General features: G+C 37.6%; 1 protein-coding gene across 1 annotated transcript; it reads right to left on the bottom strand.

The window, feature by feature from the left end:
* Positions 1-17: 17 nt before the first annotated feature.
* LOC114357463 (uncharacterized) lies at positions 18-3,322 on the bottom strand. Its single transcript, XM_028311077.1, has 3 exons — positions 3,196-3,322; positions 2,565-2,809; positions 18-2,504 (listed from the first exon to the last, which is right to left on the bottom strand). Exons 1-3 carry the CDS (start codon positions 3,279-3,281, stop codon positions 2,188-2,190), a joined length of 648 nt encoding a protein of 215 aa, XP_028166878.1. The 5' UTR covers positions 3,282-3,322; the 3' UTR covers positions 18-2,187.
* Positions 3,323-15,328: the final 12,006 nt, after the last annotated feature.

The raw sequence follows: 15,328 nt of genomic DNA on the forward strand, positions 1-15,328 counted from the left end.
AAGTTAAAATCACAAAGTCAATAGTAAAAAATTTATTTGTAAATAAAAATATATTGTACCCGATTTAACGTAAAATATAATTCGTTTAGAATCATCTTAAACATATTTACACGTTTGAATATTTACAATTAGTTTCTAACGGCCGTAACTACAATTGTAATAATGCTATGTTGGGATTTGGCCGAGGAATGGTAACAACAAAGTGAGAAAACAAGAGTGCGGATATAACTTCATTGCTGTTTAAAGGTCCATGCACACCACGTTTTTTTCGTGCGTTTGCTGCTAAATTTAGATTGCTGTATAGTTACATTGATTGGGATAACATGACGCACACAGCGCGTTCCATTAGCGCGTAGCGTTGATAACGCGGTGTGCATGGGCTCTAAGAAGACCAGTCAGTGACTCCAAACCATTTAACAGATAGCGGCATATAAAGTAAACACAGTGGCATGCTATGTACTTGTAATACGTGATTTGCAACAAAAATGCAATTTGATTTCGTGATCACGTTTCATTTGTCTACAGGCACTGACTGCATATAAGTCACGTGACACTAAAATTAACGGTAAAACATAAACATACTAATTTTTGTCGAAACGTAGACATGCCATATATTTTTATCATTATTTGGCCATGCACTCCTTCACGTTATAAATAATATTACAGGATATTTTTTTAGGTTAGTAAAAATAAAATGATTACATTACTTAATACGATAATACTTGTTAAAAACTTCTATATTGGCTTAATATTCAATCAAATTGAAATCTTAACACATGCAAACAATAAATTATTTGGACATTGAATCGATAATACAAAAATGTGGGTATTTTTTAACTTTGCAATGGCATAGCGTTAAACCCACATTCATGTTAGGCCTGCTATACACGGACAGCTTGAAGCAGTTAGTGTCGGCAGCTTCAAGCTGCGACTGCATAGCAAACTACGGAAACAGTTGCTCGAGCGGTTCCGTGTATGTGATGTGTGTACGTAGTGTACTGTAGTTTGCTCTGCAGTCGCAGCTTGAAGCTGTCGGATACTAACTGCTTCAAGCTGTCCGTGTATAGCAGGCCTCAATGTTGTATGAACTTGTATGATGTGTAATATTACTTTAGTGTGGGTCAAGTCTACATAAATATTACCTAGTAAATTAGGTCCCCAAAATACAGCAAAATGCTTCATAAGGTAGCATAATGTCATGTCAGTGTTTTATTTACATTATATGAATTTAGTGAAAACCGAATAAAGTATGATTTTTAATTTATTGGACAGCTGTGATATGTTCTAGGTACAAATATCTTTCCAAGGCTTATAAAAACTGTAATCTTAATCAAGAGGTTTTACCGCTATGCCATTGTATTGGAAAACGTACAATGTACATACAAGACTTGTATCACAATTTATTTCCGATAAGTTTTCTTAATTTATTAATACGGTGTTAATTTAACCTAAACACATTAAATTAGGTACATGAGGTTATCACAATCAGATGAATAACTTATTGCACTGTAATATAAAACTTGACTAGTTTTTTGTGATCGGGTGACATCTTTGTATAACTTTTCTTTTATAATACCACAAGTTTTTATACTAAAAGTAAAGTAAAACTAAAACTAAATATTAAACTTTATAAACTATTAGATAAAGATTTAAAAAATGATTTACGTATATTTTTGAGATGCATAAAGAGAGACTTATTAAAATAAATTTTGAGAAAGTAATTTTAAGTCTTAATTTGGATTAAAATCTTTTTGCTTCAACTAAACCTAAACATTAAAATATCACATTTGCATATTTTTTTAATTAACTTATAATACTCTTAGAACGTCATGTGTTTACTGATTCTAATAATGTCACCCTTTTAAGGATTCGAATTTCGAAGTCAAATATGTAATATCATGGTCGTATGCTATCTAGGTATATTGTATCGTCTATAAAAGTGATTAATAAAATCGTTGTAGATATAGATTTATGATTATTACGTTTTGTGATGATGAGAGGCCTGTACGATAAGAGTTTTCCTGAATAAATAAGTAAATAGCATCCGACCATATTCTCAACAATAGTCTCAAACTCACTGATACACAATTCACTATAAAACCGTAACGTCTATTTACATTTATTTATCTAACGGCATGTTGCACCCCTGTTTCCATGTTTTCATCTAAACTAGAATCACAAACAATCCTAAGTGGGGGCCTCCTCGATTTGGTCGAGCACTTTAGAACTTTCCTGAGTCCGGTTTAAGAGAAAATCCAGGTCGTTGGAGATTTTGTTGAGCATTCGGTCGGTTTCGGGCGAGTCGTACGCTTTGTTCCACTCGCGGTTCACTTGTTCGATGTCGGACTTTGGTTTGGGTTCTTCGGGGATTTCTATGGAGGGGAGGGAGGTGGTGGAGGTGTTGCTTTTGGTTTTTTTGAGGCAGCTTTTTATGGGGGGAGAGGGGATCTTGGATATGTCGGGGTTGGATTGGACGCAGATGGCGCAGTTTTCTTTGGGGGGGTNGATCTTGGATATGTCGGGGTTGGAGTGGACGCAGAGGGCGCAGTTTTCTTTGGGGGGGTCGTAGGGTTCGAAGTCTACGGAGCAGGTGAGGAGGGGGGCGGGAGGGTTAGAGGGGGGAGTGGGGAGGACGCCGAGTTCGAGGCAGACGCGCGCCATGTATTCGGGCTGGGAAGGCGCGCGAGGGATTAAGTCGCATACGGCGTGTGTCGTGGTGAGATGGTGGTCGTAGCGCGGGCTGAGTACAGAGTCCTTGTACTCTACGCAACGGACTATGTCCGCGCGGCAGTCTGGGTTCGATTGCCTTCTGGAAGGGAAATCGAATGGTTAGACATTTAATTACTGGCCCTAGTACTTAGGGTCAAGATGACATGACAAAAAAAAAAAAACAATAATATGGATCTCGATATTATTACCAAAATATAAGTCATACGAGCTTGATGTGCGACGAGCTTATTATGTAAGCCCAACGCATCTCGTGGCCGGCGTTTCAGGAATAGCTGAATACTCGTTCGTGCAGGACCTTATTTTACTGCTATAAAAATAATGTTCATCAAGTCAATGGTACTGCAAAAGTAGCTCTTGAAACAGCGATTTTAATGTTAATACGCATTTTCATTCACCAAAGCTGTTAAACCCGCCACCTTCTTAAAGTAAATAAGGAACATGACATGTGTACAGTACATAATTTACCTATGTATCCCCGTCGGGCTCTCGAGCCCTGGGGCGCGCCAGTATGACGTCATGGGGGAGACGGGGGATGACGTGGACTCCAGCATCCCCACTCCCCCTCTGCTTTCCACTTCGCCGCCTTGTTTTATGTACACTGGAAAAGAAAACAAGTTAGTTTTATTATAACAAAACTAGGCCATGAGAATGTCGTGTAGGTATTTCTTTTTTCAAGATTGATTGTGAATTGAATTGAAATCGACCAGTAGGCCTAAGATGCGCGCCGTGATAACTTTTATCGACGTCAAAATGTATGGGCAAAATCGATAAAATGGCGTGATAACCGCTTAACGTGGCGCGCATCTTAGGCCTACTGGATAAGGCACTTATGATATGCTTAACGATGGAAGACCTGCTTTTTTCTATTTTTATTCATAAAGGTTATTGTTATGCACATCACATATTTTGTTTTGTAACCCATCAGCGTTTATGGGATGTGTTAATTTATGTTCTGAACTTCATAAACAATTTTACCATAATTATTGCTACGAAATAGACGTTTTAGAGAGATCAAAAGATGCGAAGATATTAAAGATACAAAAAAAGTAAAAAAGTAAAAAANAAAAGTTCCCACGAGTAGCTAGGGAAGTAATCGGTCACCCTCGGCAGAGCCCCGCATGCCCAGGGAAGAGCTGAATACTGCACCGAATCGCTCTGGTCTCGGGCAGGCACCGTTCAAGACTGAGCTCCCTCTCAGCCACGCGTTCATCGGCACGGTTCGCATCACACCTTGAATTAGGGGGAAATCGTCCATGGTACTTTCCCAAGGTAGCCATGACCACACTTTTTGAGGAGGCTAAGGACCTCAAGGTTTGTGGTATCCCTAGGAGAGGAAGGAAATGCAAAAGCAAAGCAGGATTGGGGTAGGAAAAGGGTGTTAAGGAGCATGGGATGCGTCTGACCATTTCCGTTACGTCTGTTTCATAAGGAACCAGACCAAAAACAGGCGGCAACCACGAGAAGGATAACAGTCAGGCTTGCCTTGAGGATCTACACAACCAGCGCTCTCCCTCAAGGCCAACACCAAAGCAAGCGGCCGGGACAGACCGTGCAATGAGCGAATTGGCAGCGTTACAGCGTTAAACGCATATAAGTAACACACCCTTTCGCTCGCCCCAGGATTATAATAGCCAAATGTATGTATCAAAAAATTTCTCGATTTTACCAAAAAATAATAACAGAGAAAGTAAAGTCAAAAATTGCATTCAAGAATCCAAAATATTTTATTCAATGTTGACCAATATTTTGTATACCTGCACAGGCAGACATTTACATTTAGGTAGGTACTCGTATACACACTTAAGAAGTTACACTGTTTAGAAGCTCACTTAGACACACGAATATCGACAGCCTAACTTTCAAACTGCTTATGTCCCTTTGAGCAAACTTTACAGGAGGAAATAATTGTTTATTTTTCATAGTTATGGTACTAATTGAAGTATAATGATGTACTAACTGGCGACCACGAGCCGGAAGACGTAGCGTGGACAGGCCTCCCACTAGGTGGACCGACGATCTGGTGAAGGTCGCGGGAGGTGCCTGGATGCGAGCGGCGCAGGACCGGTCTTTGTGGAAATCCTTGGGGGAGGCCTTTGTCCGGCAGTGGACGTCTTTCGGCTGAAACGAACGAACGAACCAACGATGTACTAATTGAAATATAATCATTATATATTTCAATAATTTAATTTTGTTTTAGTTTGAATTATGCTGACGAGAATTATTATTATTCTATATATGATTTTTTAAAAATTCTGTTTTGAAACACAAAATAAGCATCGCAATGTTTTTCGATCTGCATAAATTAAAATCGAGTCAACATTCCCGTAGGCAGTTATGTTAGAATTGGCAGCGCTTCGCATCTGTATTCTGAGCGTTCTTTGATATCGGGCAGAAGCGCGGGCGCGCGGCGGGAGGCGCGTTGTCTCGCTCTAATGCTCAAGGTCGTTCGGCCATGTAATCGCCTTAAAGTGAAAATACTTGAACCTGAAAAAATCTATGTTACAACAGCCCCAAAAATATAGACCCTAGAGCTATCTGCATTGCGTTCTATGCCCGCTGATATTTACAATAGGCAGTTAAATTAACTTTGATATCCTAATTTAAACAAACGAAGTTGCTTGCTTTAATGTATTTATGAGTATTTTATTTTCAAAAGCGTCAATTGCCACAACAAACTGCCCATGCGAAAAATGCTTAGTACAAAAAGCGTGCCAAAAAATTCTCTCGGGCAAAGTAATCCAATTGTTTTTGTGAATTTGTCACAGGCAGACAGGATTTTATTTACCAAAACGATTAGGGTATTAAAGGCTTTTTATATTATACATAGGGGTCATAAATATACAAGGTACTTGGTAGGTAGGAAAACGACACATCGATCTAAGCTCTGTGGCATCGCATTTAATAAGCGCTAAGCTAAGCGCAATTTTGCAACCAAAAATAGTCTGATGTAGGTAACTGTACCTGTGTATTCAAAAAGAGCCAAATAGTTTTTTTTTCTTGGCTTTCGCGGTTTGCGTTTAGCCACAACGGTAGCCAAATAGTATCTGCATGGTTGCATGAAACTTACTACTATGTGCTATTTATATTTTATACTTTAAAACAAATATCTGTAAATACCGTATGAAGTGGGTGTAAAATGTGGTAATTACTTCATTTTAAACCCTGTGACCCTTTTTTCGGTTCAAATTAATGTAAAGGCTTTCTCTTCTAAATGAAATAAAGAAACATCAAAACAAAATTTACTTTATTGAAGGTAAGTTCTTCTATGTATTAGATGACGTCCCTTAAGTAACCCTTTTTAGTGAATGACGAGTGCTTGACAATAAAAATAAAGTTCAGAAACATCTTACTGTTTTTGCGCCACCTCCCTTTACATATAGTTTTTATGTCACCTTTTAGGAAATTTACAAAGGCTCAAAAGAACCTTGTCGTGAAACATTAATTCGAATACTTTGTGGTAAAAGAGACATTTTATGCGACCCAGACGAGCGCTAAGGTCTCAGGAACGCACCCTTTAGCATAGTAACGGACACGTATGTATTACAAAATAGGCTCGACAAAACTAATGTAGATTCGCGAAGTTTCTGGGCTTTTTGTGCTTTTACGATAGTTTCTTCATAAAAAAGTTTCCTCAGTCCGTAACGATTTTCCAATATTTATAAATAAAGAAATACTTATTGAACGAAATTTATATTAGTCTGTGATTTTAAGTATAACATATACATTTTTTTTATTATCTTGTTGACCATAATACAATCAATATTATAATAGCTTTCTGTTGTTTTAGTAATTGTAGGTAAATAAGTATAATTTTCTCTTTCCAGACATAAGACTATAAACATACGATCAATCCTATTTAATGTTCAGTATCTTTTCTCCTTAAAATACATGAATTATTAATAAATTCACGTCGTCTATTAATATTCACAAAAGATAAACTAAACCAGACATGAAAGGGAAACATACAAAAGGACAATGAAAAAGAATCCAACGTAGGCTTAGTTTGAAATGTTTACAGTGCTTTGATAAATCGATCGGGGTCTTCCAGTCGCTTCGCGTGCCGTTGGATATAAGCCCGACATAACAAAAATATCCTCGACATCAGCTACATAGTACTTTCCTTATCTTTTGATTCAAAGCTTGACATGAGAGGCGTTTTGAACATGTTCACTGGAGCTTTTAGCCCAGATTCCACCGAGCGCTATTCATGGGGCTACATTACGTATTTTAAAACATACCAACTAAATTGGGAACCTCCTCCTTTTCTTGAAGTCGGTTAAAAAACATTTCATTAGCGAGCAATACATTTTTTCGATATGAAAGAAAACTTGAATAGGCGCTTTTCCTCAAAAGCTCGAGCGTTTGTTTACTTACCTACCTAATAAACATTTACTTACATGTGTAATTATGTTCAATCCAAATAAAATGATACCAGGGGTACCTACTTATTTGTATCAAAGATACTTATGTAAGTACATACTACCCTAGTAAAAACACCTGAAAACCATTGACTAAAGGATAATGCTTGGGCCGTGAAATCACGGCGAACGGATCATACCGTGAATCGATATCCCCGTAAATTCTAATATTCTATTATGTAATAGTTACGGAGGTCATTAATTAATTGGGCAAGGGTTATTTTGGTCCAATATTGTCGTAAACAAAGTGAGTTGTAGTCAGCTTTTACGGGTAAGCAGTTAATACGACGAGAAACCAATTTTCTCAGCCAGTCCTGAGATTTCGTCTGCGAGACTCGGAAATTAAACGAATGTTGTGGGTAGCCACCCTTCACGCTGTGGACTGGAGCCACACTGATTAACTTTGTCTATATGGATACCAACACCGCTTCTTCGATATTGGTGGTAAATTTTTGATTCTTTTGATTGTTCCTAAAATGATCCCCAAATATAGAGCTCACGTAGGCTCGTGTTGTAAAGCGATACTCAACGTCAAATATACTCGTAGAGTTTAATTGATTTTGAATCGCCAATTGGGAATAGAATTTGCCTGATTTCAGAAAGTGGTCGTTGTTATTCGAACCAATCGTTTGTTGTTTCTATGCGTCTGTTTAATTAAGCATTTGTAACCTTAACTCGGTAGGCGTCGACGTAGGATGTAGTGGTTAATTAATTTGCCTCTCCCGATTATCAAAGGCTGTCACCTAGTAGTGATATCTTCAATAGATATAAATAAGATGTTGATGTTACTTCGGGAAGCAGGATTGTAGATGATTCCATTACCATCATAATTAAATAAATCTTTGTGATCAAATGCCGTGGTCGTTAGATTGGATTCATTTAAAAAAAAAATCTTTTGAATTTTCGTTACGAATATAGGAATAAAATTATCGCCGACATCCCATTCTTGTGAAGTTTAGTGAAGAAGTGCAGGCAGTGTATTATGTTATATTCAAGTATGTACTCGTACAAACAAAGTCTTACGCGAAAAGAAAAGAAAAACACTTATTCGAGCTTTTTAAAAGTCGTTGAGGAAAAATGCAATCTTGAATAGGTAATTAAGACATTTCCGTTTGAGTGACCCTTTAAAAAATGCTAGAAAAACACCGAAATGAAAATGAGCCCTGTGTGCATGTTACACCACTGCATTAGCGGCGCGTCGTACAGCGGCATGAATCTTAATGACCGTCCGTATGCATTTGCTTTGCGGACATTATGTAGGTCCCCACGCTTGTATTATGCGCAACACCCAACCAACACGTCAAAATATCGCAGAGAATTTTAGAAATTCGCAACAAGAGCGCACATTCATTTCTGAATACATCTAGATGAATGCAGAGAAATATTAACACAAGTACGACCGGCCCCGTTTTTTTACCTGCCTTCATGTTTTCCTTCACCTAATCGGATGAAAGGTCGACTAAAATTCCAAAGTTGCCCTCGTTAATGAATGCGCATGAGGTTCAAAGTTTTTATGGCTGGCTCCTGGCTAATTTACGTGCTCCAAAAGTACCTTGAGGAATAATTACCAGTTCTAAAGGCCCGGGGCCCTTCGGACGTCCTGAATATGTATGCCGGCGTAGATTAGAGAGATGCCAGCAGTACTTAGAGACGGTTAATGTCTTTCAGCCTCGGGAAACGACCTTTTATATTCATAGAACATGTTAACATACTCATCATTAGTGTTCCGCCGAGGCTCTCCTAAGTAGACGGATGTGTTCGCAGAATGTTTCACTTTACACTACGAGTATGTTACCGAGAACTGAGAATTATACGGCCTTGCCGCAAGAGATTTTCTGTCTAAAGTAAATAGTTTGAACGTCAAAACTATCTTGCAGACTTATGTATTTTCGTTTTTGTATTTGTATCATAGAGAAGACTTCAAAAGTGGCTAAGTGCTAGTTAGTCAAGTAAAAAATCGCCACCGACATGACAAGAAGAAGACGGAATCACGACCAAAAATAAATTAAGGTGTGAGTCTGCGATATTATTAGCACATCTCCGAGAAGCGATACAGAAGTTACTAATTGATCACGTATACTTAACCTACTTAGTTTCCAACTTGCGCTATATCATTCATCATCTGAAGAAATAACGTCGAGACCTACTTAATACTTACTAATTGGTAATAACTATTAATTATTTTTCACTCTTGGTAAAACATGTTGTATCACCTGTTAAAACTGTAAGACCTAATCATGTTGCTCTGTAATATGTTTTCACACATGTTTATGTAAATAAATATATTTATCTTTACTCTCTTAAATAAACTCAACTTATTAAAAGTATTAAGGGCCGTGAGACACGTGTATAATTCAGATTTAAGCCCCTAATAGAAACTTAATTATACTTAAATAAGTACTACTTGTTGTTTGTGACTTTCAAACAAGCTTTATCAAAATTGTTTTGTAACTTATTTATTTCAAACTCACGTAAATTTATATCCCATAAAACTTTGCTATCAAATATTCATTGATCATCGCGATATTTACTCATCTTCAGAAATCGATTTCGCGAAATCATTTTCTGGAATTTCTATTTTCGAGTCGCATTGAAGCTCTTTCATCTTCGCTCTGAAAAGTAAAGAACTGTCTAAGTACAACCCTGTGATATTAATAATCGCCGAATATAATAAAAACGCTTGCTTGGAGTCAAAAGGGGATCTGCGACCTCAGCAGGGGACGTCTCTACTTACAGGTCAAAACACTGAAAGTAAGTATATACCTATTAAATAAAACATGCTTGAAATTTTATACTCGTAGATAGTTTTGAGCTAAGTTCTGTTTATACTAAACTTTCTTACTTACAAAGACATCACTCCACGTAACCCTATCACAGAAACATAGACGTCCAACGAATAGTCATATGGCGAGCTTACTGCTGTCATTTAGAGTTAACATTAAAATGTTTTACGACGTTCCAGGAGGCAAAGGACTAATAAAGGGACGGTGGTGACACAATTTACTAAGTGCGCAAAGCTATTTAGTGCGATAGAACGAGCAATTAATGTTAGTGAAGTTGTAAAGAGCACATTGTATCGTATTTTATAATTTTATACTCACTATGTTACGCAAGATAATTTCACCGCCCATTTAAACTTTCGGCAATTTCTTGATTATGTTGGGTCGTAACCTGAAGCAACCCTCAATTAAAAACATTTTGTGCTTCTAATAATATTAGGTATAACGTTATTTGAGCCACTAAAGCCCACTGGCACATTGTTCTTTAGTCTAGGACAAACTGAATTAAAAAACAAATTTATTTCTCTTTGTTTGGACTTAGTTGAGATAAGATATTAATTATATTTGGCCTGGGAAGGCTGTCCTAAATTGTAGCTACAGTGAGCAAGTACCTAAGTAATATCCTTGGCCTTTTTTGGCAACACTAAATAGGTTTTCTATGTTGATAGAACCTTTCCCGTCGCGAATAAACAACCGTCACCTCTCGCTCGCTCATTAATGTGTGAGGGCGAGGTGATGAGGTCGCAGTTTCTAAACCCATTCTAGTTTGCTTGCACAGATTTTACATTTAATCAAATCGTATCCTACCGTTTGTATGTAGCAGTCCGTACTACTAAGCTATATACTGTAGAGGCCAAAAATCTTTTGAAATTAACACACACACAAGATTACCTATCTACAAAACTTAATTATATCTTCTCTTATTTTATTATTTTAGGTAAACCCACAACCCCTGCTTTATTTCAACGAAGGGTTGAAGAGTTCATATCATTTCCGATAAGTGTATTTCCACAAAATATAACAGAAGGTAAACTCATGTATGTACCTCGCTTTGCATACCTCTCTCGCTCGCACGCTCGGCCGTCGCGCTAGGGTTGTCTTGTTATGTGTTGCGTTTATTTCGTTATGATAGAAAAATGTTACTCTTAATACTATGCAAGAAAGACAATAACAGATATCCACGTATACTTATTTATATTTAGTACGTTATTATAGTAATAGTTTGCAAACAAATACACGAGAAGGAAGTAGTATTTAGTTGAGTGGTTGACACTATTATCCAACTAATATTATAAATGCGAAAGTTTGGATGTCTGGATGTTTGTTGCTCTTTCACGCAAAAACTACTGAACGGATTTTGATGTAACTTTACAGTATTATTGTTTATAACCCAGAATAACATATAGGCTATAATTTATGACGATCTGTGACAAACTGAATTTCACGCGGGCAAAAGCTAGTTATCCAATAATTCATAAAACCTCTCTAAAACAATTCGATATTCCTAATAATTGAGTTGGCTTTCAATTTCAATTGAAATTCAAATAAATAACCTACTTACCTCCCTGAATCAACTGGTAATTTAAAAAATGAAAATTCGGTATTTAATGATGAGTTGAAGCAACCAAATACCGAACAATTATAATACGACTTTTTCTGTTCACTCATTTTCGTCAATTTCGCAAAACAAAATAATAATATCACAGGCGGTTGACCGGCGCGTGACTCAAGCGAACCACACCGAACGTGTGGCGAACGTCTGTCGCGCTCGCGCCACGTCGCGCTCGCATTCGTCCAAGACAGTCTTGCTAGAGCGGTGTCTATGTGTGCGTGGCTCGAGCGCGTTTAGTATGGAGTTTGTCTTCTGTTATATTTTGTGGTATTTCGGAGATCGTAATAATCACGTTCCCCGGATCGTGCGAGGCAGCAGGCTCACAACAAAGGTAATTCAATTTGCTAAGTGCGCTCAGTGGCGTGACTCCGACGCCGCAACGTCCCGGAGGAGGCAATCAAAATGTGAGTAACGAGCTCGTTACCACGTCGACTTGTCACACTAATTAGCGCCATTCGAGCGTGCATGCACGTTACACTGACTCCGCATCAAAAATTGAACGAATGCTGAGCGCGAGCGCATTCAGCCAACGCTAGACAACGTCAGGCCTGGCTCACTCCGCGCGGTACATCCGATAATTACTACAGCGAAGCGCCCCGCCGGCGGGTATTATATCAGTCGAGTGTCACGCGCGCGCCCGTCAGGACGCTGGAGTGCGTTGTAGTATGATTATAATTCTATGATCGAAGTATAATTTAAAAATGGACATAAAGAGAAAGAAATATTGTGCGACGTTCGGGTGTTTAAATTCGAAAAGAAATCTACCGGATTTATCTTTTTTTTTCGCTTCCCAAAGATGCTGAAAGGTATGTTGGCCATGTAGGTAATCAATAATTCTTAGGATAGTATAGGAACCTAACCTACTATGACTACTGCTCAGAATGCGTTCGTTCGTTTCAGCCAAATGACGTCCACTGCTGGACAAAGGCGTCTCCCAAGGTTTTCCATAATGAATGCATACTTACTTACATACGTACCTCATTACAAATAAGTAGATTAATTATATTTTCACTAGACAGCAACCCTAACAGCGTAAGAAGAGTTCAGAGGCACGCGATAGAAAGAGACAAAACTTGTAGGTGAATAAAATTGTAGGTACGTAGTGCTGTGCGAGCTGAATTCCACTGTATCGCGTCGTAGCTAGAGATGGGTAGTGGGTTAAAACCCATTTCACCCGATTGGGTTAAAACTGGGTGATTTGGGTAAAAACCCGGTTTTTACCCATTATCACCCATTCTGGTGGGTGAAAACAAAAATAGCGTTTTTTTATAAGTGAGAAGTGGTATTTGTTGCTAAGGGGGCGTTCTAGTGTTACGTAATGCAATCTGGGGGAAGAGGAGGTCTTGAAAAACGTTACAATGCGTTACAGTGGCGGAAGGGCGGTTCGATTTCAAGTTTTTAAGCAGAAGTACTTTGTAGTTGGTGTTGTTATTTGTAACTTTATACCGTAATGTCACCAAAGAGAGAGTTTGCCCCCCCTCCATGTCCTTGCCATGATCACAAATTATTGTGTTCCTACTAAATTTCTTCTAAATCGGTTCAACGATTCTTGAAATAACACCATTTTATAAAATAATTGGTCACATCATCATAACGTGATCAATTTTACGATTTGGCCACGATATAAATGCATATTAGTGTTAAATTTGACTTATTACTTATTAATCAATAAACTTAAATGAGAAAAATTCAATAAAAATAAAGAAAAGATACCAATTGAAATAATTATAAAATTATTTGTTTTCACCCGGTGTAAACACCCACGGGTGGAATGAAACGGGTTTTTATTGGGTTTTTACCCTCATGTGGGTTTTTACCCGGGTGGAAACCCATCTCTAGTCGTAGCAAGACTCGCATTTATTTAAATCGTCTTGCGGAGTAATCCTTCTGTACCTGTACTATTACTTATTCTGTGACAACGTACTCGGCTGCGCTCAGCTAGAAAAATATACATTAGGCTGTAATGGACTGACGCCTGAGGTTCACGCAGATGAAACTGGAGTTTTGAACGAAGCGAAATGAGCAAATTTCACTGTAATTCATGAGATTTCATACTTCAGATTCTGAGAAAATTGTCATTCATTATTTTCATCGAGGCATTTATTTTCCACTTTTTCTCTCGCAAATTATTTGAACTCATCTAACCATTTTATTCGCACGCAATCTTCAAGCTTCAAATCCTACCCTATATTTTAGCAATAAATCGACGAGTTTTTCGCATGAAATTGAAAAATGTGGCCTTTTTACCTTCACAGTAGTGCAGATTTCAGACGCGGTTAACCAAATCAATTTTGTTTTGATTGATATTGACTCGCTCGTCATTTTATTTGCTACTAGCTGACCCGGCGAACTCTGTTCCGCCTTAAAGGCAATAAGCCATCGCAAATTTTCCTTATTTGCTCACCGTTTAGACCTACCCTGGACTACGACAAACATTTTAAAACCAAAATCAGCTCAATCGGCCCAGCCGTTCTCGAGTTTTAATCAGACTAACGAACAGCAATTCATTTTTATTTATATAGATATACTAACTACGCGCAGCCCTGGAAAACACATCAATTTGAAACGGGCATCTTATACAGGTTGGTTCTCTACATGTAGTCGTAAAAGATGCTATTTTATTTGCTATAAAAATTATACTCTGATGTGATATTGACTTCCCATCAAATGTTTTTCCCTGCTCAACTAATCCAGGCGTGTATAAGACTTATAAGAGTATACATATTATTCTACTCTTACCATTTATAACTTATACTTTACTACTGCGACCCTCTTTCATCTGTGAGTATGATCAAGTCAACCAGTAAAGTACGAACTTTCTTTGAAATAATATTGAAAATCGATTGAGGGATTTCGTAACTAAGTACGTGGTGTGCTGGCGTTGCACCAAACTTTATGGTCTTGCCGATGTCCCGATAACTACTTTTCATTTCATGCAAAGGAGCGTACTTACTTATAAAATAGCCGAGCCACGATTACGTCTACTCAATTGTTGAATATAAGTGCAGTATTTCTGTAGACATTAATATAAGTTATTTAATTTTTAGCATTAAGAGTGGCATCTCAAACTAATTTGAAAATTAAGTATAAATAACTTGAAAAAATCGAGCTGCCTAAGGTAAGGCGACTAAGGCAGTTCGATTTTTTCAAGTTATGTATTTATGACATTAATATTGTTACCTTCTTCACTGTCGACGAGCCTTAAGAACCCTACTCGTGTAGCGCCTCTTCAATGTCCAGTTATTTACAATAGGAAACCTAAAGCTCTATTCCTGGAAGTGATGGAACAACATTTTTACAATAGAAATATTTGAAACTTGTTGCGGTAAGAGGGTCTACTGTGGTTATACCTACCTAGAAAATTTTCAATGGTCTTGCTTGGACATACTAGCATTGAAGAGTGTGTGAGGGAGTTGAGTGCCACTCATCAAGTTGATTTTACTTAGCTGTAGGTACCTACCTACCTCTGAAGGGGAAAATTCTACGAAAGATATTTTTAATTACATTTTGTGGGTTTCACAAAAGCGACGAATTTTCGACCTTCAACTGGTGGAAAATTCATAAATAATTTACGTTAAAAGAAAATGCCCGTTCTTGGTAATGAATTAAATTGTGTTTAAATGATTTTTCAAGATACTGAGGAATCACAATATACCTTGTAAATGAATAAACAACATTTGCTTTGAAAGTTGATTAAGAAAAAATAAGAAGTACCTACTTTTCAATATTGGTACCGTTTAAATACACTTAAAACCGTTCCTTACAAAATCCAGCTTTATAATTTATTA

This window comes from Ostrinia furnacalis, unplaced genomic scaffold (genome assembly GCF_004193835.3).
Source record: "Ostrinia furnacalis isolate ACB-3 unplaced genomic scaffold, ASM419383v2 OfSCF3159, whole genome shotgun sequence".
Taxonomy (NCBI): domain Eukaryota; kingdom Metazoa; phylum Arthropoda; class Insecta; order Lepidoptera; family Crambidae; genus Ostrinia; species Ostrinia furnacalis.

What these genes read in the sequence shown, in the direction of transcription:
- LOC114357463 (XM_028311077.1), bottom strand. Translation starts at nt 3,281, where the DNA reads ATGCTGGAGTCCACGTCATCCCCCGTCTCCCCCATGACGTCATACTGG. An exon ending in AGCCCGACGGGGATACATAG is followed by an intron (nt 2,810 to 3,195) that starts GTAAATTATGTA and finishes TTTCCCTTCCAG; the next exon opens with AAGGCAATCGAACCCAGACT.